Source organism: Vigna umbellata, chromosome 4 (assembly GCF_029865625.1).
Source record: "Vigna umbellata cultivar VRB3 chromosome 4, Vumbellata_1.0, whole genome shotgun sequence".
Lineage (NCBI taxonomy): Eukaryota > Viridiplantae > Streptophyta > Magnoliopsida > Fabales > Fabaceae > Vigna > Vigna umbellata.
In genome coordinates this window covers 61,154,555-61,177,153 of record NC_142168.1, presented here as the reverse complement: position 1 = coordinate 61,177,153, position 22,599 = coordinate 61,154,555, and the positions used below count along the sequence as shown (strand labels likewise).

The 22,599-nt window shown below is 31.8% G+C and overlaps 3 protein-coding genes across 4 annotated transcripts; 2 read left to right on the top strand and 1 right to left on the bottom strand.

Moving 5' to 3' along the window:
- The first annotated feature begins 616 nt into the window (after positions 1 to 616).
- LOC148200791 (uncharacterized) lies at positions 617 to 6,834 on the top strand. Of its 2 annotated transcripts, XR_015786095.1 has the most exons (10): positions 617 to 1,033; positions 1,127 to 1,204; positions 2,133 to 2,849; positions 2,980 to 3,082; positions 3,959 to 4,059; positions 4,163 to 4,337; positions 5,565 to 5,735; positions 5,816 to 5,916; positions 6,277 to 6,400; positions 6,525 to 6,834. XR_015786095.1 is itself a non-coding variant. In XM_088113639.1 (9 exons), the coding sequence occupies exons 1-9, from the start codon at positions 764 to 766 to the stop codon at positions 6,331 to 6,333; spliced, it is 1,773 nt and encodes a 590-aa protein (XP_087969765.1). In that variant the 5' UTR covers positions 617 to 763; the 3' UTR covers positions 6,334 to 6,834. The 2 variants fall into 2 exon arrangements, 1 of the variants encoding a protein (XP_087969765.1); XM_088113639.1 differs by having other exon boundaries at positions 6,277 to 6,834.
- Positions 6,835 to 8,977: 2,143 nt separating this feature from the next.
- On the top strand, positions 8,978 to 10,907 carry LOC124847748 (auxin-responsive protein IAA32-like). The gene is made up of 4 exons (XM_047325307.2): positions 8,978 to 9,608; positions 9,974 to 10,210; positions 10,301 to 10,409; positions 10,511 to 10,907. The coding sequence occupies exons 1-4, from the start codon at positions 9,464 to 9,466 to the stop codon at positions 10,572 to 10,574; spliced, it is 555 nt and encodes a 184-aa protein (XP_047181263.1). The 5' UTR covers positions 8,978 to 9,463; the 3' UTR covers positions 10,575 to 10,907.
- A 2,721-nt stretch (positions 10,908 to 13,628) lies between these two features.
- LOC148200790 (receptor protein kinase-like protein ZAR1) lies at positions 13,629 to 16,321 on the bottom strand. The gene is given in 3 exon segments (XM_088111446.1): positions 13,629 to 14,609; positions 14,739 to 16,105; positions 16,107 to 16,321. Coding segments are annotated over 3 exon segments (2,127 nt in total). The 5' UTR covers positions 16,211 to 16,321; the 3' UTR covers positions 13,629 to 13,953.
- Between the last annotated feature and the right edge of the window lie 6,278 nt (positions 16,322 to 22,599).

Here is a 22,599-nt window from a genome sequence, read left to right as displayed (position 1 = left end):
TGTCAGAATTTGTCTATGATAATTTTCAAATAAATAAAAATAAATTGACGTGGAGAATTATTTTTAGTTTTACTTTTCGATCAGATTGAATTTGAAAAATCTAGTGTTTAAGATAATATAAAGATTGGTCACATTAAAAGGGTGAACGAGAACGATGATAATGGAGTGGGTGAGAAAAAGAGAGAATTATCTTAGTTTTTTCTAACCAAAACTGCCAACAACGCATTCCCACAATATCATAAACATACAATGTTTGTTGTTGTGGCTAATCTGGCAATGTTTTCTTTTCCTATTTCGAGGGATGGCGACAACCTAAATCAACTTCAATACTAAAAATTTTCTCATAATTTTTATTTATAAAAAAATTTAAATTCATAAAAAGCGATGTTATAATTTATAATCACATTCTATACGTCCATTATTTTTATTAAAACCATCGTTATCTTTTTATAAACACACTTCTCTCTTTTCTTACTTTCTTATTATCAATTTCTTATTTTCTAAATCAAAGAAAGTAAAAACCTTGAATCATTATTTTTTTAATTGCAAAAAAAGTCACGAAAATTATTAAATATTGAAGGAGATCCTGTTCCAAAATTGCAAGTGCAATGTTCTGGATAAAGTGTCAAGCGGCATAACATTTTGACTACTTTGAAAAGAAAAAACCAAGTTAGAGACAGAAAGAGAGAAAGAAAGAAAGAAACGAAAATACGAAAACCATAAAAGGTATAAAGAAAAGTAATGAGATAGAAGGCGAAGCGTTATGTTATCCAAATTGTTAACCATGTCGAAAGCCATGTCCATGTCCATGTCTATGTCTATGTCCTTCCAATCTGACAAGCACGAAGTTCTCTGCAGAGGCTTTTCCACCTTCATCTCCCTCCCACGCGCCACCGCGCCCTTCCGTCTCAGGGCTTTCTCCACCGCCGTCACTGATAAGCCCTCTGTTTGTACAGCCGACGAACTCCATTATGTCTCCCTCTCCAATTCCGATTGGAAACTCGCTCTCTGGCGCTACAACCCTTCGCCTCTCGTTAGTTTTCTTTCTTCATTCACATCGCAGCTTTCTTCTATTCTCTCACCGTGATTTTGCTAAGATTTCTCAGGACACAATTTTGTTTCATAGGCACCTCCGAGGAATCATCCTCTGTTGCTCTTGTCGGGCGTGGGAACTAACGCCATTGGATATGACCTTTCACCTGAGGTATTCAACTTTTTTTCTTCTGTGTTTTCTCGATCCCTCCTTCGTAATTGGGAAATTGTGCGAGTTTATGTTCCGCGTTTAGTTTGCCTTTCAAGCATATTTGTCATATAGTATGTTTGTTTCTTTTCGTTTTCATTTCTTTGCATCTCGGGATGTATGGGTGTTGCTTGTATTGGAATATTATTTGCTTGTGCTGTAAACCTTTTTTGGACATTAGTGGGGCAATCTGTTTCTTCTTGAGCAATACTAAAGTCAAAGTAGAAATTATTAATCACTGGCATCATAAATCACTCTCCATTGTCTACAAACAGGAGTAGTACCTATCTCATTCCCTCCCTGAGAATCATGAATAAAGAAGATAGCCTTCTTGTCTGGTTCATAAGTAGCAATGCTCCTAGGCTTCTATATTATAGATGCATACATGTCTTGTATCTGGCTTTGTAAGATTTTCATAACTTTTTTTATTTTTCAAAAAAAGCTATGATACTTAAGAAATACATATCAGTGAAGTATCCAGAAGTATAAATATCATTTGATACGTATATGTGAAACAAATGCAAGTATTGGTGTTTTGTCATCATCCTTTTGTTCTTGCATAGGCAACTGCTCATATATTATTATGCTCTTTTTTTTTTCACCCTAATTTGAATATAAGATATATTGAAGCATGATCACAGTGTTTATAAACATAGGAAGCAAAAACGTTCAGTAGTGTATTATTTTAAGTAGCATTTGATTGCAAAATTCTGAATGCCTCTTCTCTTAAAGAATGCACCAAAGCTACTACTTTTGATTCTGTATTATTAAGCTTTCCTCCGTATTTTGAGTGTTTAATGATGCCTTTTTACGTAATTATAGTTGGGCAGTAGTACATTCTTTTCTGATTTTATTTATCAGTCTTCCCACTAACACATTGTATGTACTGCAGTCATCATTTGCACGTTACATGTCTGGGCAGGGATTTGAAACTTGGATTCTTGAAGTACGAGGAGCTGGGTTGAGTCTTCAGGGTTCAAATTCTAAAGATATTGAACAATCTGCTAATGCAATGTCTGAGAAGATGGAAGCTGCTTCAGAAATTGCTACAGGTACCAACGGAGCCATGGCTTCAAACAAAGAATTGAATAACATCTCTTGCACCGTGTCTGAACCTCAGATTCCTCCTGTCTTAAACGGGGTAGAAACTGAGAATGTGGCCATCAAAGGTGACCTAACTAGGCTGGCTACTGTTTGGGATGAATCAAAGTTGGTGGCAAGATTGACTGAGACTCTTATGTTGTTGTCAGAAAGGGTCTCTGGGTTTCTGAGTGAAAGTCAATCAAGGGTAATGTTTTCCAAATTTCTAGATCAGATTTCAAAACTTCTGGTGGATTCTCCACTATACGAACAATTCAATGAGGTAAGGGGAAAGCTTTCAACTTTGTTTGAAACAAAGCAAAACTCTGGTATTACTAGTCAAATAACTGATCTGAGTCAAAGACTAGTAAATATTATTGAGGAAGGTCAGCTATCTGTTTCTCCTCCATTATATGATCTACAAGCTCGCTTTACTTCTACAATAGAAGATTTTCAGAAGCAACTTGACTTGATTGTGAAGTATGATTGGGACTTCGATAATTACTTGGAAGAAGATGTTCCTGCAGCGGTAAGGTGACATCTTATTATGTTGGAAAGCTATATATCATTAGCATTTAAAAGTACCTTTTTTTACTTGTTATATACATACAGGTAACTTACCCTGGCTACATATCCCTTTTATGACTTTACCTGTACAGATAGAATACATAGTGAAACAAAGCATGCCTAAAGATGGAAAATTGCTTGCAATTGGACACTCAATGGGTGGTATCTTGCTTTACTCCATGTTGTCACGATTTGGTGAGTTTATTGCTTCATTAGTATTAATTGGCCATTGTCATGTTGCCTTTATTTGTTATTGTATTCTTTTCTTGTGTGTACTCTGTTTGACATTTGTGATGGTCTAAACTATAATTTCAATCACTAACAAAGAGGGTTGGGGGAATATTAGGATTTGGAAAAGGCTGATGTGATCATGATGCTCATACATGGAAGGCATTTGATCTGTTCTAGGATTAGTCATTAGATATCAAGAATTGGAATCAGTCTTAAGCCAATACTTTCACTTTTGGAGGAAAATGCTATGCAACAACTTTGTCTATGAAAATCGTCAGCCTGCACTTTATTTTTTCGGTTTTGATCAAGTCACTGACTGTAATCCATATCAATTTGTGAGCCCAACTTGAACCTTCCTGATTAACTATTAACATGTCTCAAACAATGAGCAACAATAAATATATGATGAACCACAACAGGATCAAGTATTGATTGAACATATGATCAAATATAAGTTATGCATCATTAGTCTTCTGAATATGAGACGGCAACAAAGTCAAATGAAGGAATTTATGTTTTTTTTAAAATGAAAGTAGGATTCAATTGCATTATATCTACTGGCTGATGATTGGCCATTCTTAAAATTATGTTACTCCCAAATCACTTCTACCCTTCTATTTTGCTATCACCACACATTATTTCGTTTTGTAACTTTAACGATAACTAAAAAAAATAAATTGTCATAGATGGTAACACTTTACTAGTAGCATAGAAGTGTAAATCTAGATCTACAAGCAGAGTGTTTACATATGCTGACTCATTTGTATTTGCATATGCTTGGACATGTATAAAATAAATATATATCTTATTTACTTGATATTTGTTTTAATTTCATGTAAGGTTCTGAAGGAAAAGACCCAAATTTGGCTGCAGTGGTCACACTGGCATCATCTTTGGATTACACATCTTCCAAATCAGCTCTGAAGTTACTCTTACCCTTAGTAAGTGCATGGTTTAGATGTTTTTGGTTACTTTCTTCATAGACTTAGTGATTAAATTGCCATAATTTCTGAAGTTACTAAGTTTAGTCACTTCATTGAGCAGGCAGATCCTGCCCAGGCCCTCAATGTCCCTGTTGTTCCTTTGGGGGCATTGCTGGCAGCAGCTTATCCTCTTTCTTCTCGTCCACCGTATGTATTGTCACGATTAAATACTTTGATTTCAGCTGAGGACATGATGCATCCAAATTTATTAAAGAGACTTGTTTTGAATAACTTCTGTGAGTATTTCTATCCATTAGAAATATAAATGAATTGTGCCAACACCTTTTTTACGCAACTTATGTTCCTACACCTAATAGTTTAGCTTTTATGATGATTTTTTTGAAATGGAATCGGAACTGCTTTGAGAACATGGTTAGGAATTAGACTCTTGTCCCATTCATTTTGAATTTGAGCACACTGAAATGGGCTTGTTCATAAGCTTTTTTATGACATAGCATGGGATGTAGTTTCTTTGAACTGCTGGGTAGTGTGCCCTTCAGATAGTAAACTTCATTTTGGAACCAGTAGTGATAAGTCAGTATTTGGGTTGTTATTTCATAACTCCATTTTTAAAATGCAAACTATTGGTTATTTTCTTTTTAATTACTGAGGTTCAATTCGTTTTAGCAGTTGATATTTTAAAGGGACAACCGCTTTATCATTACTGAAATTGAATGATTTCTTGGCCTTTTGTATGTCTCTTGTGAAAGTGTAAAGAGCAATCCATTCTTCCAATTTGTATAAAGCGACAAATCTTCTGGAATTCAATTTTGTTGGACTTAACAGTTGATATTTTAAAGGGTAGCGAAGTAAACTTCTTTTTCATTGAATTAGTACTATCATGCTAAAATTGAACCATTAATTTGACCTAGAAAGAAAGTATGGAAGAGCAACCCGTTCTTCTAATTTGTATTACAAGCGTCATACACTTGAATTGGACTCTTACCAGAATCTCTGTTCGACGTGCCCTTCTTTCTGATGCTTATTTCATTAGTTATAATTATCCTGGTGGCTCCATTTCAGAGGTATTTGGAATTGTATGTGATGCATTATTACTTTACATTAATCTTCAGAGAGGATATTCAGATAGATCATTAAAGCATATTGAGATGAATAGGATGTTGGAAAAGCAAAATAATTCCTCTGCTTTCACTGGGTCATTGGACCAGGAAAACATAGATAAAGAGAGTACGATATTAAACTATTAAAAGATGATTGATTGAACAAGTGATGTTTTCACTGGTTCATTAAATTCAAGTGGCAATCCTGCCAGATGTAATTTCTAGATACTGTTTGTTCTGCAATATAAAGGTAGGGTATTAGGGGGTTAGACTCTCGTCTGGAGTAACACTATTATAGGCATTGCAGTGCACATAAACTTATATTTTTTAATTAGAAAATTACATGTTGACTATTTAATATGAATATAATATCTGACCTTTTGATACAATTACGACTGGTAGGCACCATACCCGCAAAACTTCTCTTGCAACTCACTACAGCATTTCGAGAACGTGGTTTATGCAACAGGAATGGGACCTTTTTTTATAAGGAACATCTACACAAAAGCAATACCCCTATCTTAGCTATTGCTGGAGACCAGGATCTGATTTGCCCACCTGAAGCTGTCGAAGGTATTTTTTTACCATAGGTGTAGATGCTTTATTTTCGTTGTTTCAAGAAATGATTATTCATAAAGGTATTTTTTGAACAGAAACCGCTAAGTTAATTCCTGAGCACTTGGTTACCTATGAAGTTTTTGGAAAACCCGGAGGCCCACATTATGCACATTATGATTTAGTTGGAGGAAGGCTGGTATGAACTTATTCCTTTGGTTGTTGTCATTAGTGCTATTTTAGATTAGGAAACTGTCAAGAAGTAAAGAAAAACGAGCTCAGTTTATTTTGTGAGTAATTGGTGATGGTCATATTGGCTGCCCTACACGAATTTTCTGTCTTTTGTTCTATTCACACCTTTATTCACCTTTCATCTACTCTTGCCATTTTTTTCGTTTGCTTCATTATTAATTTTTGTCCATTTTTAGTCGTGTAATTTAAATACCGATTGTTTTATTCGTATGAAGAATTTGTTTTGGCATAAATAATTGGTCTATATTTTCTTATGCCCACTGCTGCTTTCTTTATGATGTCTTTTCTATGATTATTTTGAGCACAGGCAGTGGAGCAGGTGTATCCCAGTATAATTGAATTTCTTAGCTGTCACGACAAGTGATGTACACCATCAATTTTCATCAAATACATTCTTCTTGGATAATACTTGATAACTACAATCCAAACAGGTGTGAGATGCCTTTCTTTTATTTCCTTTTGTACATCAGTTCGAGCTTATGCTGCACTTGCTTACGTGGTTGTTCGTGGTACAGACAACGGAGACAAGATTAATCGTTTGTTTATTTATACTAGGTACATTAAATTAAGAAGAAAAGTTTAAAGAATTTATAACAGACTTTTTGTACTTTAGAGAAAGGGGATTCGGCTTTTTTTGTTTCCAAACCTCAACAGCAAAAGGTAGGAAATACGATCGAGGATATAGAAAGAAATAGGAATTACAAGGACTCTAATTGTTTTCTACAGCGTTTTCTTTGAATTGTTGTAAAGTATATGTACATAATTTCCTACACGACTCTCCACATTCTGGCTGCAACCTGCCCACTCGATTGTTTCACCAACTTGTGTATGTGCTTGCATGATAAGGCCCTTCGATCTGAGTTTCTATCCAAATTGCACGGATACTTTAAAAGTGTCACAACCTTTTTGTTTGTACAATAGTCACGGAAAACTATGATTTATAACTCCATACATATTTTTATTTTAATTTTTTTGGATGCAGATGGATTGATCTTTTACACACTAGAAAAATAATTTGAATTGAACATAAAACTAATATGCAGTTGAATTTGATTTAATTTAAATGTAATTTGAACGCAAATTTTATTTGGATTAGTTTTTTTTTAGTATTTTATGAGTTCGTTTATTTTTAATTTGATAGGTAGGTAGTAAAGTAAATTGGTATTCTACAAAATCTAACACCTAAGTTCTATAGTGTTTAGAAGTCACATTTACTTGATAATAACTGTAGTAGAATAATAAAAAAAGTAATGTTATCATGATGATAGTATATCATCAAAGTTATTTATAGCTGGAATATTCCCTGACATACATAACCGAAGTGGTGGTTTGATCCAAATAGATGGGTAAAAAGTAGTTTCTTCAGTTTTGATTTAAATGTCTAAAAAATAACTTTTTATTTGCTTTGTTTTGATTTAAATTGTTTTAGTTGATGGTTTGAGCATTCCTTTCTTAACTTTCGGATAGAGCTGAAATTTTTGAAAACATAACTTAAATTATAAGATGAGAGACAAGATAAGAACCTGTTAAAATATAAGAATTTGGGAAATCTTGAGAGTTTCTTATTATAATAGGAATTTTGAGAGAATCGTGTTCCAAGAGTTGGTAGGTGCATTTAAAGAGTCCAAGGTCTTATAAATCTTTACATAAACATTTCACACTTTTAGTGTGGGTCTCAAGGATTATATCTTTAAGGGGGCAATAGCGTTGATAGCCAGAAGTTGATGAACACTTCAACACACGCCAAATTCATTGCACTTCAATATTAGTTACCTGGTTGCCCCGCCACTACATTCAATTCAAAATCTTAATGCATTCATTTCATACATCCCTACTATTTATGTTGTGTTCAATTCAACGTATCTATTTTCATTTATGTCTGACTTTTTTTTCACACACTCGTCGGCACTCCCAATAATTTCAGGCCTTTATCTAGGATCTTGACACCCCATCATTACCTAAACCAAGCCTATGTTTCAGGTATAGCGGGAGGTTATAATACTCAAGAACTTGTGTCAAATGTGTCCTTTTGCTAATAATTAAATCTCCCAAGTGCGGGTTTTGAATCATATATAGTGTGCATTTGAAATGCTAAGCTATTTTTCTTGTCAGTATTAAAATAGCAGATACCATTTGATTCAGAAATGGTAATATCTTACCTGGAACACAGGAACAAAAACTCCTTTTCTGTAGTTCTGACTGTTGAGATCAATATTAAAGTTAATCTATTTTAATTTAGTATCACTACTAAACACTACATTCTGTTCTCTGAACTTATAACTCATAAAAAGAAAAGGAACAAGAAAAAGACATTTCCTGCAGAAGCATAAGGGCATGGGATGTTATGATCTGACCAGATCTTTGTTCCCTTGAAAAGTGGTAGTCCTGTCATATGTGGATAACTCAACAGATATTCAAAATGTGACAGTTAGCTTTATGCCTATAGCTCCACGTTGCTCAGATAAGCTTAAGGACTAAATCTGTATAATTTTAAAAATTCAATGCCCCAACCATAGTAATCAATTCCACTCGAATACCTTCTTTAAATAAAAACTTACACTTTCATGCAACTTAATATTAGCAGGTCATATTGGACTCCCATTAATCTCTGCAGATGGGCTTGAAATTTCTTCCCGACAGAAAGTGTCAGTATTTAAAGTTTAATTATTGCTCATTTGACATACATTCTAATTATTTTTGCAAACATGTTTTCATCTACATAATACACCACTTTTGGACATTTTATATTATATAATGATTGCTTCTATGTAAGAATTGGAGCGATGTGTGAAATGATGCAATAAAACGTGCAGAGCAAATATTAGTATCCCTTACGCGTTTACAATGACACCTAAAACAAATTTTTAATGACGGTACTTTTAAAAATGAGTTATATGTTAGATTCTTTCTATTTTATTTTCGTAAAACATAATAACGAAAAGGGTTTCACTGCAGAATTCATGGTTATAAACCATGCATTAAAATTACACGTGCCATCTCTGTCTGTTAGATCTTTACACTATTGAAGCTACTTTTTGAAGATTACCATAAGTGAACTCACGATAGTGTATGAGCTTCTCCTTTATAATTAATCCACAAATTTTTTACTTTAGATGAATTGATGTGATGGCATGAATCAGTTTAATATTTCCCATTTGGTGTTCTCGAGTTACTGTCACCATGGAAAAATCTGAGCATTTGTAGCAATGTCAGGAAGCAGAATCCAGAATAACTTGTATTAGGATCAATTTGGCCATCCTTTGTTCTTGGGGTGTTTTGTTTTTACCTTGTGTTCCATGTTGACAGTAACAGAAGATAAGCTTTGTGCATTTAATGATTGATAATGGAGGACGCTTCCTTGTCTTCCTTGTGTTCTTTCATGTCTCATTTAGATACTCAAATTTATCACTATAAATAGTTTATGTCTACAAATGCAACTCACTAGACCTTAACCAGCTATACCTGCGTTGAAGAGTTTACTTTTTCAGTCCCCTATGGATTCAAACACATCAAGCTTTCTTTTGAACTCTTCAACTTTGCACTCAGTTTTCTACCAAGATAAACAAGATGATGGCATAATTGACCTGGGTCTCAGTCTCGGAACTGTTCAGCACGAAGCTTACCATTCTTCCAGCAACTGTACGGGTTCTCCACCTCCTTCATTCCTTTAATTCTTCATCTCTTCTAACTTCTCATACACCCTTTACTCAAACATTTTCAATTACAAAAAAAGTAAACAGTATAGACTATGAAAAATTGTTATTGTATGATAGTTTAGTTGACTTCAAATTGTCACACTAAATTACATAAAAATCAAACTACATAGAAAAACCAGTTCAGTTTGGTCATGTGTGATGATTTTTGTATGTATATGGATTCATCTGATTGTTATGTTACCAACTTTGTTAGCATGAAATCAACAAATAATTAACGTTCAAGTTGTGACATTAACAAATAATTTACTACTGATTAATAAAGGCTAATGAAATTAAATTTGGTATCAGTGTATGATGATGACCTTATGAACTGGCCTCAGTCTAATCTGAACCTGAAGAACTCAAGCACAATGCATGGCAGATCTGTGAACGAAAATTTTGATGAAGAGATAGAGGGGGTCCAGAGCAATGAGAGATGGGCTTATGTGAAGGTGAACATGGATGGGGTTACCATCGGTAGGAAAATCTGTGTGCTTGATCACGGTGGATACTCAAGCCTAGCACTTCAATTAGAAGACATGTTTGGTAGGCAGAATCAATAATGCATTATTCATGCACTTGCAAGATCTTTTTAATGTTTGGTATAACTTTTGTTTAACTGATTGTACCACTCAGGAAACCAATCTGTTTCTGGATTAAGATTGTTCCAATCGAGATCAGACTACTCATTGTTCTACAAGGACAGACAAGATAATTGGAGACCTGTCGGTGATGTACCTTGGAAGTAGGTCCCATTTTTCTTCCCAAATTTCCACATTCTGTTCTATGTCATTTTAACAGTAGTTCTAACCTGTTCCTTTTTCTCTTCCACTTGTTTCATCCCAGGGAGTTTATAGAATGTGTAAAAAGGTTGAGGATTGCGAGAAAGAATGCAGGCATTGTTTCTTGATCATCTAAATTCACCTAAATTTTGTGTCTCTTAGTAGTATCAGTAGAAGTTAAATTCATCAAAGTTGGTTAAGTAGTTTGGGCATGTAATCAAAGTTGATGGATTCAATTAGTGCACATGGTATTTTGGACAAGTCCTTCATGGAAACGTACCCTACTTCATTTGTAATCATTAGAACGAAATACCAATAATAATAATCACTTCCAACTTTCAATCAAGGACTTTTAAGGCTTCACTTTGGTGAGTTTGGGTCCATCTCTATAATTTAGGTCAGTGCCACGTTGTTGTATTAAATTAATATTTAATAGCTAGTGAATAAATAGCAATGACTACAGGGACACATGTTATCCCTTATTTCTCTCAAACTTTATGCAGAATTTCGAAATCACAGCTGTCTGCACTTGCTTTCACTTGGACAGTGACATGTTTTCTGCCATTGGCTTGCATCAGAGTTTCCATTTATACTCATTCTCTTTAATATTGAATGTTATCGGTAAGTTGTTTTAGTTAGTTATATTACTTTTCAAGCTATGAATGGGTTAAAAATGTTAACTTTTGGTAATCGACTGAATCAAAATTTAGATTTTTGTTATGATAGCTGTTGCGCATATTTGAAATGGCATCGTATGATCATGTACAACGTAATAACGTCATAACAAACATGCTATTAATGTTTGACAGTGGTTTAAATATGACTTTGGTTGTAGATAGCATATCTATTTTAGTATTATTTTTTTTCTACTTTGACTAATTTATCAGCTATTTTCACGGATTGTAAGTAAGAATATATAGGTATTTCTTAAATTTTGTTTATTTTCCCATATTATGTGCTTTATTTTTATTAGAGCTGAAATATTTTTTTCTTCATTTCAAGGTATTGGTGCTTTAAAACGGTGTAGCCCACGTCTTAAGAACGAAGCAATTGATTTATTTAATATAAATCCTTCACAAATTTTCAACTATTATTGTGATAACTTATAAATTTCCATATTTTTTACTACCGACGATAATAAGAATCGGTTGATGGTATAAAATAACACTAGAGAAAAAAAAGAGAGGCCTTTTGAAACTTGTATATCTTTTTAAGATTAATAATTATTGTTACATAAAAAAATCATAGGTGATTACAATGTTGAAGTATGCATTAGTTAGTTATCTATAGTATTTAAATTTACATTTATTTGTATTTAAAATATAACTAAAGATAAAATAGAGAATTATAATATATATTAAAAGAAAATAATTTACTTCAGATATTATGGTCATGCTGTTAAATTTTTTTTTCAATTTTGAATAGAAATCTAAATACACTAGCCTCGTATTTTCTCTTAGAATCTTTTTCAAATCTTTACTCTACGAAACAAATAAAATCCATATTTCTTTCATCTCATCCCATCTCATTTATTTCTGCTGGATAACAGGAAATGGCTTGAGTCACGAATACAAAAAGCTGATACAAAAGTTATCTTTTAATATTGTATTTTGAAGCCAAATTCAGACCAAAACATGTGAAACTGAAAGTGGTAGAAATGGTGTGTTCTTCAAAGTCAAAAGAATGATGAACAGACAAATTAGCAGTTAAACAGAAATGAGAAGCAAGAATTTTTCTGCGTACGTTTGGAGTTTCAGTCTTTCACCCACAATTGGCGCCACATGATCGGGCCTTCCCTTCCCAAACCCAACTACGTATTTTTCAACGTGAAAAACCAATCTTTCTAAAATATGATGAAATAACAATGCATATATGATAATTGATAATTGAAAGATTCAACAATTTACTAAAATTTGTGAAGCAACTTAACATAACTAATATATTTGTAAAATCAACTCCTTTGATTTCTGATTTTACATCTTAGAATAATCAAATCGTAAACATTTGGTTGTATCTGTTTTTTCTCATCATTCACCCATGTTATTACTTATCCGAAATTGGACTGCTTAAGCTATCTAGTTGCCTATGAAAAGAACCATGAAGCAAAGTTTGAGTTATTTGACTTCGAAGCTTGGTACTTTTGTCTTTTGTTTCTCTTTCGCTTAATCGCAAAGTTTCAGAAAAAAAGGCACAAGTCGACCAATAAATACATACACATACTATACAACCTGTCCAGAGTTAAAAATCAAAGAAAATTTTATCATCAAAACTAATGTTCTTTTCAATTGTTGTAAATATTGATATAAATTAAGTGAATATTATTGATACAAATGTTTTATTAGCATAAATGGAATTTATAGAGTAATATATATAGTAACACTAAACTTGAATTTATGTTCATTTGTAAGGGTGCTGATAAGCTATTAGTAACCAAAGGAGCAACATTAGTCACCAACAATTTTAATGGTAACTACCCATAACGATCTCATCAGTGACATGCAGGTGTTCAAAATTAATATGATAGAGCATATTTAACAACAATGAGACTTAAATAAAAATCTAACATTATTTTTGGGCGAATCTACATAAATTTCTGAATAAGTTAAATACCGTTATAGTAGTACATAAAGATTAAATATAGTAGGTCATCTACTCCAATTACTAATTTGCCCAATTCTTAATTCAAATAGTGATTATTAACCAAGAATAACAAAATGAGTGGTTGGTTCTTTATTTTAAACTTTAACTCAAACTATCAACATTTACTAAACTAATAAATATTTCAATTCATCTTTATATCCTTTTACTCCTGATCAAATATATATTTTTACAAATTCTTTTACTCAATAATATTCAATTTTATTTCTTTCTAACTTTTGTATCATTCGATATGTATTTCTGTTCGATTTGTTGTTAGGGAGCTTTTAGAATAAAACGTCCAATCAGTTAAGTGGATAACACGTATGTCTATGTTTTCTAGGTGATGGCCGATGCGATAAGATCGTGAATAGGGAACACCAACTCTTTCTTGCGTCCTCATCAATGCACATGACAAGGATAAAACCATAATACTGTTCTTTTCACACCAAGTGAATCAGAATTTATCAGACATTTCTTTAGAATCCTAAGACGTTAATTACGTGTTGGTTTTTTATATGAAAGTGAGGGGAAAACATTCGAACTATTGGACAAACATTAATATAATATGAGTACTTAATAAGGCGACTTTTAAAAATGTTACAAGTTCTTGAGTATTTTTCATTTTTCTTGTATAGATTCGGAGTCTGCGTATGTACGAGGTTAAAAAAAAACCTCGTCATGTGTCTGGTAGTGAAATCTCAGAACAAGTGATGATTTTTGCTGAAACAAATTAAATTTCTCTTCTAGTACTCCAATTACAAGGATTCATCAGGTTGAAGACATTGTTAAACATGACCAACACAAGAGAGTAAAGGTAAAAGATTCACAAATGAGCTGCATTCACAGTGCACAGCTGCCTGAAATTTCTCAATCAGAGGAAATAGTCAATCTATCCAAAACATCAAGCACGTGCCTCATCGTAGGTCTCTTTTCAGGGCTGCTATGGACACAAGCCATTGCAATCTTCAAAACTCCAATAATCTCCTCCTCCTTATCTGCATCTTCTGCCAAGTAAGGGTCTAACACCTCCACGAGTGGCTTCTTTTCCTCAATGCAGAACTGAATCCACTGAACAAGGTCCATTTCTGAGTTCCCCAACTGGACAATCGATGGTTTTCCTGTGATCATTTCCAACAATATCACTCCATATGAGTAAACATCCCATTTCTGTGATGGCTTCACAACTTTCAGTGCTTCTGGAGCCATATAACCGTTTCCCATCACACCGGTACTGACTTCAGTGGAGATGCTCTTTTGTCTTCCATGTTGTTTCTCTGCAGCCACTCGGTTGGATTGCAAGGTTGGCGACCCTCCAGCAATGTTTGCAAGGCGCCCAACTCCAAAGTCAGAAATGTGGGGTTCCATGTCGTGTCCAAGAAGTATGTTACTTGGCTTCAGGTCTCCGTGTACATATTTTTTGGGGCTAAATTCATGCAGATAGACCAATCCTCTTGCGGTTCCTTTCATGATCTTCAATCGATAGGACCAAGAAAGTGGTGCAAATGTCAGAAGTCCAGCCTTCCCTGGAGATATAAAATCGAACCAGACAAACAAATGAACAAAAACTAAGTGTTAGGTTAAGCCAAAAGATCAGTCATTGCCACAAAGTGGAAAAAAAGGAAAAGAAAAAAATTGTATTTAACAAAACTTGCCATGAATTGCTGTATCAAGGCTTCCGTTGGATATATAATCATATATGAGAAGCTTCTCATCAACAGACCAGTAATAGGCTCTCAGAGTTGCAATATTTGGATGTCTTAACTTCCCTATTGCTTCTACCTCGGTTTGGAACTCTTTAAACCTTTGAGAACCTCCCTCCCCCAATCTCCTCACAGCCAAAGCAAGCCCATCTTCAAGCACCACTTTGTACATAATCCCTATTCCACTCTTACCCAAAACAAAAGCCGAAGCCTTGAGAAGCTCATCCAAATCAAAAGTCACATGGGAATCTAATGGGACAAGATCATATTGCTCAACATTATTATCAGACAGGGCCTCGGATTCATCCTTTCTGAAGCAGAAACACTCTTTTCTCCCTTTGCTTCCCTTGTTAATTCCATCTTCATCAAGATCCTGGTTAAAACCACAAACCCTCGAGTAGCAAAAAGAGAACAGCAAACCTAAGAGGCAAATTCCAATTATATCACCCACAACAATGCTAACCACAGCTCCCGTACTTAGCCCTTTATTTTTCTCACTTCCCATGGAACCCTCAGCCGAACTGTTATTTGGAATAAATGGAAACGATGGAGGTGAACCAGCAGATGGAGTATCAGGACCGCATGAATTCTTCAAAGGAGGACCACATAGACCAGGATTGCCAATAAAGGCAGTTGGTCCTCTGTTCATTAAAGCACCATTCTGAGGAATTGGACCGTTTAAATTGTTGAAAGTAAGATCAATGTAAACCTTCTCAGGCAGATTACCAAGGCTGGCTGGAATTGAACCACTAAAATGATTATGAGACAAATCAACAGTTCCTTGCAGGCTTGACAGATTTCCCAAATCACTGGGAATTGACCCATTGAAGTGATTGAAAGAAAGGTTTAGCCTTTCCAGAGAAGACAAATCAGTGCCAAACCCATCTGGCAAGGAGCCAGAGAAATTGTTCTGACTGAGAACAAGGGACTTGAGTCTCTTGCATTGGACAATTGCAGCAGGCAATGACCCGTTAAAGAAATTTTGTGATAAATCTAGAGTTTGAAGGTACCTGAGATTCTGAATCTCACTAGAAACAGGCCCAGAAAATGAATTACCATAAAGCACCAAGCTTTGCAGTCCCTGAGCTTGAAAGAGCTGTGTAGGCAAGTCTCCGAAAAGCTTGTTGTTCCTGAAGTTGACATGGCGGAGCTGGGAGAGAGATCCCAGAGAAGAAGGGAGAGAGCCAGAGAGTTTCCTCTTCGGGATGCTGATGGACACAACATTATGGTCCTTGCAAGTGATCCCATTCCATGAACAAGGGTTTTCATCAGAGGAATTCCAGTTACTCATGGAGCCTTGAGGTCGGTGAGCGACTGCTTAGTGTCAAAAGCACAGAGCCTTCGGCATTCAGAGAATGCACCAAAGGTGCAATAGAGTTGCAGCAAAGAAGGAAAAAGTAAAACAACAAAACAAAAGGGAACATCTCTAGCTCCTCCAACTAAGAGACCGTTGGAGCAAATCCTAAAGCGAAGAGAAAGAAGAAGGTAGTGAGCAAGGTTAGTGTAAACTGGTTTAGAGTTATGGAAAAGAGAAGAGAAGAAAAGAGAAAGAAAGAGAGGGGAAAGACAGACAGAAAGACAATGCAAGCTAGGCTGTGGTGGAGGGGAGAGAAAGGCTTAAACAGTAAAGTGAGAAAAAGAAGTGTTGAAGAATGGGAAAGCGAGACCAAAGCCTCGGGGAGAGTTACAGGTTGTTGTGAGAGACAGTGAAGAGAGAGGAGAGATAGAGAGAAAAAACTCGCCGCACGAGTATCATTCCCAAATTCTCCCGATATTTGTTTTATGCAAAATGGTAAAGAAAAAATACTTAAAAAGTTAACTGAAACTTACTGTAATTCTAAATTGTTAGTTTTTAAAAGTCATTTTTTATAAAAAAATTAAAATCGAATAAAATTATTTATTAGGATAATTATCACATAAAATGGTGAGAATGTATACATTCAATGTTTTGAATGAATTTTAACCTTATTATATGTTAACTTTCTTGTGTTTTAAGTAATTATGGATATTTTACATTGTCTAAATTTGATAATGAAATCCGTTCTAGTTTTTTTTTAGTGTAATTTTTTTTTGTATACTTAATTGCCATGTTTTATATTACATATCATATCATAAATGCTAATTTATATTTAGTAATTATTTAATTAGATTTTAAAATTTGAATAAGATTAAGTTGTGATAAATATATATATATATATATATATAAATTATATAATTTTTTTTAGTCTATTGAATTTTAATATTGTTATATTTTTCAACTGAGTCCTTTTTGTTTAATTTTTCATCGTAATTATTGTCTTATAAATACATATATTTTTTTTCTAATTTGTGCGCGCGTGCCACTTTCTTATTATTTCTAATTATAATTAACACACATTACAGTGCACATTTTGTACTTGTTCCTGTTTATCGCGTTTGGTCAGATCCCAATATTTAGTTAATCAGATCATGAATATTAATACCCACCACAATAAATAAAAAAGCAAAAAATTAAAAACCTCTAAACTGGAAAAGAAGAATGAATAGTTACGTGACTTTGAGGACCACAACAATTGACAGCCATGATTGTTCTCTGTAAACAATATTCTATTAAACCTTTGCATATTCTATTAAACATGGTTGTTCTCTTTAAAAAAAAGTTACTTATCATAAAAAATAACAGCCATAAACATAGTCCATATATTTTCACTAGTTAATATATAATTTATTTTGTATGTTTGGAAAATCTCTATCATACTTGATACAAAAGCTTATAAAATGAAAAATATATATATATATAATGAAAAACAATTATATTTTATTTTGAATCACTAGATGGGAAGTTACCAGGTATAAGTTTTTAGTTATGTATTCATGTATCAACAGCTATCAACATGTATTTTCTTACTTTGTTTCCCTTTAAGGATAAAAGACTATATTACTTTTTATCAGCTTTTAAGAAAATAAATGTCACCCCTTTGTAGAGTACTAAAAGCTCATGGAATTGAAAAATAAAAAAAATAAAAAATAAAAAAGGTCCATTTGTCCTCTATTATTTGCTTCATGCACATCTATTATTTTTATTTAATGTCCACATCCCTCTCCATTGTTTTACCACCTTACCACTTTTGAGAGTCTGCATCATCCTTTCTTGTTATTAACACTCATGCAACAGCTACCTATGCTCGTGACTATCAGAATAACTCTCTATCATCGACCTTCCGTACACTTCTTTAATGTTTTAGTATTAGGTTTCTTTCTAACAAACCCTATTTTTCATTCAAGTCAACACAAACCATACTACCCAGATCAAAAAAAAATAATTCCTTTCAACTCACTCTTCTTATCTACTTCAAATTTATTACTAGTCATTCCTAATGTAAATACCTCTCTTTAAAATGTAATGCCCTCTACCCAACACTTGTAATTGTTTGAGGTTGTGCTATGGATTTGAATAAGAATAAATAGATGAATTTGATTGTAATTGTTTTTGAACTTATAATTATTTATGAGGTTGTATTATGGATTTGAATAAAAATAAATAGATTAATTTAAGTCAATTTTGAAATAATTTTTTTGTTATTTGTAGATAAAAATAAATTAATTTTAAAGTAAAGTTATTCAGTGATTTGATTTGTATAATAAATAAAAAATTATTAATAGATTAAAATATAAAATTATTATTTTTTCTTCAGGTAAAAAATTAATCTATTATTATTTATTATATGTAATATATATTATTATAACCATTATATACAACATATTATTATTATTATTAAAAATTCAATGTATAACGTCATCACCATATGTAAATGCATACTCACACATTTATAGACCTACTCTCGCATAATACATGCATAAACAAAATAAGTATAGACACGTGAAAAACATGTTGCAAGACCATAATAATAAATCAATAATTCATCCTTTCAAATCTCAAATCTCTTCTAAAGTGATAGATTACAAATTTATCATTTTATTCTTCTTTGTTTTTCTTTCACAAAAAATAATTCAAGAGAATAGGTAAAATTTTCCAAATTCATCTCTTCTAATAACTTCAAACAAAAATCAACACAAATAATACATCTTAAAACTTGTGATATTTATTCCTAAGTTCAATTTTTAAAAATATTATACTTTTAAGAGGACATACATAATTCTCATATTATTTTTCATGATAATAATAACTGTATTCATTTTTCTAGTAAATTATTTTAGAATTTATGATTTTATAATTTACTTTCTATTTGATCTTCCAGAGTCTACAAGTTTTTTTTATTCAATAAAGTTGATTATATAAAATATTTATTACTTTAATATTTACTAACTAAATATGAAATGTATAATTTTTTTTTTTACTAAATAAAGAGTATATATATATAATATATATATATATATATATTAATAAATATTTATTAAAAAATAACAGAATAAAAAGCGTACGACCTTATCATTAATTTAACCTACAAAAACATATATTTATCTTCTTTTAGTAAAAGATAACATAAAACAAATATAATCACATAAATTTTAATATGACATAAATATATATAATTTTTATTCTCTATTTTAAACATCAAATATTAAACATTTTTTTTCTTCCTCTCTATCATATATACATCGCCTACGCCTATTTTTCACTTGGTACATTTTAGTAATGTGTACCGGATTTTAGTAGACAAAAATATCCTTATATATAATGGATTCTAAGTTTTAAAGGTTAAGAGTATTTTAATAATTTTCATTCTAAAAAAAAAAAACCTCAAATCCTTACTCACGTCTCTAATTCCTCTCAACTCTTTATCTTTCATCTCTCACTCCAACCTTTTTTTTGCCATTCCATATGTAATCCTAATTGAAAAAAATCAGAAACACTTACCTAATCTCAATCCACCTTCCTTATCCAATTTGTTTCTCTCTCGTCTTCATACTCTCTCTCACCCACAAACAACAACCCGCGACACCGCAATTTGTTGCTCTATTCGTTTATTTGTTTTCCACTTTAATAACAAAATAATTGATGATGTTGATGTTGATTTTTTATTAGAGGACTGTGTTATATATTTTCCCTTCTTATTATTAAATTTCATTTTTAAATTAAGTCACGGCGGGGATGACAAAGAAAAGGTTGGAGTGAGAGAGATGAAAAAGAAATAATTAAGAGGAATGAGAGAAGTGAACAAGGATTTGGGAGTTTTTTCTTTTTTAGTTTTGATATGAAAATTAATAAAATACCCTTAACCTTAAAATTCAAAATCCATGATATATGAAGATATTTTTGTCTACTAAAGTCCGGTATACATTACTAAAATGTACCAACTGAAAAACAGGTGTACACGCCTTAGCAAACCCCATATATATAATTCTTTCAAATTGTTTTTTATTATTGAGGAATGATTTAAGATGATTTAGTGTGTATATTTTATTTAAGTGAGTTGAGATTATTTATAAAATCAGTTTAGAGAAGAATTGAATATGAGATAAGAAAAGAGCAATGGATTTGAACATAAAATAGAAAACTACTAATTTACCATTAGTTAATATTTACATGCATAATTTATTTTTTAAATAATAATCAATATTCATAAATAAATAATGTTTTTAATAAATAATTTATTATAATTTTTTCTTTCAAATTTTTATAAAAATATTTATATTTTTTATAATACACTTCCATACTATGCATTGTGATTGCACACCACGTTTCAGTGCACTGCTCACTATGAAGGCATTACAAATTTAATAAAAGAAGACGACGATAAAATAAAGATAAATTGGTATGTGAGTGGAAAGCGGACGATAAAATAAGGATAAATCAGTGTGTGAGTGGGAGAGCGCAAGTAACCATTTTTGTCGCGAGACGCTGCGGGATAAGTGGTCCCATGTTAACGTTGAAGTTCACACTAGTTCACATTGACTAAACTTTATATTTAATTAATGAATATAGCTCATGCTACACTGTTGCAATAATAATTTTTATTTAGTTGTATGTTCATGGAAACATATTTCCTTTTAAAATATAAAAAAATTAGAATGAAATGTGATACTCTTGACTTGGGTCAATGCTTTTATCCTAACTACTTCTACAATGGAAGTATTTTTATTTATTAAATTTTTAAATGATTTTAGATATTTCATTTAATTAATTATTTCCTCTTCTTAATTTTTAACTTTTTATGCGTTGTGGTTCCTACAAAACATAAATCAGTTTTATGAAAAAGATAAAGGAGTAATCACAGTAACCTATAAGTGAATATATAATTGTAATGTTTTTGGTAGAACTTAAATGTGTTAAGAAGTTTAAAGAAAACATACATATTTGAGAAAGAGTGTAAATATACCTCAAAAAAAAAAAATACATATACGTGTGTGTGTACTTCGACTGTTTTATTGCATTTGAAAGATAAATGCACAATCAGATTGAAAGTTTTTATATGCATAAGTTAGATTTCTGTTACTTAATCATATTGTTAAAAATTCAATTATTTAATATTAGTGCAAAATAAACTACACAGGAGAGTGAAAAATTTCATTCACATCACATGGTATCATATATACGAGCAACTCCATTGCACTTTTCTCAATGTATTATATATTATTATTCAATATTTCATTTAATATTACCTTTGTGTTTTCCACTTAACTGTGTACAATTTCACTATCCAACTAACTATATAGAAGAATATCCACAAATCCTACTTGTATAAGGTTTATGAGTAAATTACACTATTGTTAATTAAAAATTAAATGAGCTTTCCTTTTTTTCAATAAGATTACTTCACGGAACAACTTTGTCCATCATTCATTTGTTATCATATAAATATTTATTAAAATAAAAATAAAAATATAAAAGTATCATACAAAATTCACAATTAAATATTATATTTTTCATTAAATATAAAAAATATATGTTTTTTATAAAAAATCTAAATAAATACATATAATTGAAACATTGAACCACTTATAACTTTATGTAAAAAAATCAAATAGATCAAACATAATCATTTTTCTCAAAAAAACATCTGCTTATACTTATATATACAAAAACGTTATATTTCTTTAAAATTTTAGAAACCACTCACCAATATAAAAGATCATAACATATCAAAATAAAATAACTTTCCCATCACAGTCTCTAAACACTCTAAGTCAAGACATATTTAAACTATAAGTAGTCTTTATAAACTCAATATAAATAAAAATATACATTTAAACTGAATACTAATTACATGTTCACCTCAATTTTATTTTTTATTTTTTCATGCATTAATCTTATTAGTTATTCAAAAAACATTACATCAGCACCTCTTATAATTACATTAACTTAATTTGAAAAAGTACGACATTGTGTATCCATTCCCAATGATGTTGGTATAAATTTTAAAAGAAAGTAACATATATCTGTCTAATTTTACACATTTGATCTGTAGTTACATGAAAAATACGTGATCTGGGTGTTAATTTTTCCTATCAATACTTAAATGGTAAATCTATGTACATCAATCAGTGTATGCATCAATACTTTTTAGGTTTAAACCCTCGTTTGATCTTCATATTTGTATGGAAATATCAGTTCGGTCCTCATTTTTTCATCTGTCTCAATTGAATCATATTTTTTGTAAAAATGAACACATTTTATCCTAACCGTTAACAGGTTTCAGACGGTGTTAAATTAAGGTCATGTGGCGCAGAAAGAATGTGCTCATGTGTGATGTGACATTATTTACCGGAGTGTTTTGATTAAATAAATAGTGGTGATGTGATAATATTTACTTCTCTTTATTTAATATTTTTAAAATCAAGTTTTATTTATTTTTTATTTACTTATAGAAGA

Excerpts from the sequence above, each read along its gene's own strand:
- LOC124847748 (XM_047325307.2), top strand. The coding sequence starts at position 9,464 with ATGGATTCAAACACATCAAGCTTTCTTTTGAACTCTTCAACTTTGCAC. Across the intron at positions 10,211-10,300 it reads TCAATTAGAAGACATGTTTG|GAAACCAATCTGTTTCTGGA; the intron begins GTAGGCAGAATC and ends TGTACCACTCAG. Across the intron at positions 10,410-10,510 it reads GTCGGTGATGTACCTTGGAA|GGAGTTTATAGAATGTGTAA; the intron begins GTAGGTCCCATT and ends GTTTCATCCCAG.
- LOC148200791 (XM_088113639.1), top strand. The coding sequence starts at position 764 with ATGTTATCCAAATTGTTAACCATGTCGAAAGCCATGTCCATGTCCATG. Across the intron at positions 1,034-1,126 it reads GCTACAACCCTTCGCCTCTC|GCACCTCCGAGGAATCATCC; the intron begins GTTAGTTTTCTT and ends TTTGTTTCATAG. Across the intron at positions 2,850-2,979 it reads AAGAAGATGTTCCTGCAGCG|ATAGAATACATAGTGAAACA; the intron begins GTAAGGTGACAT and ends TTACCTGTACAG.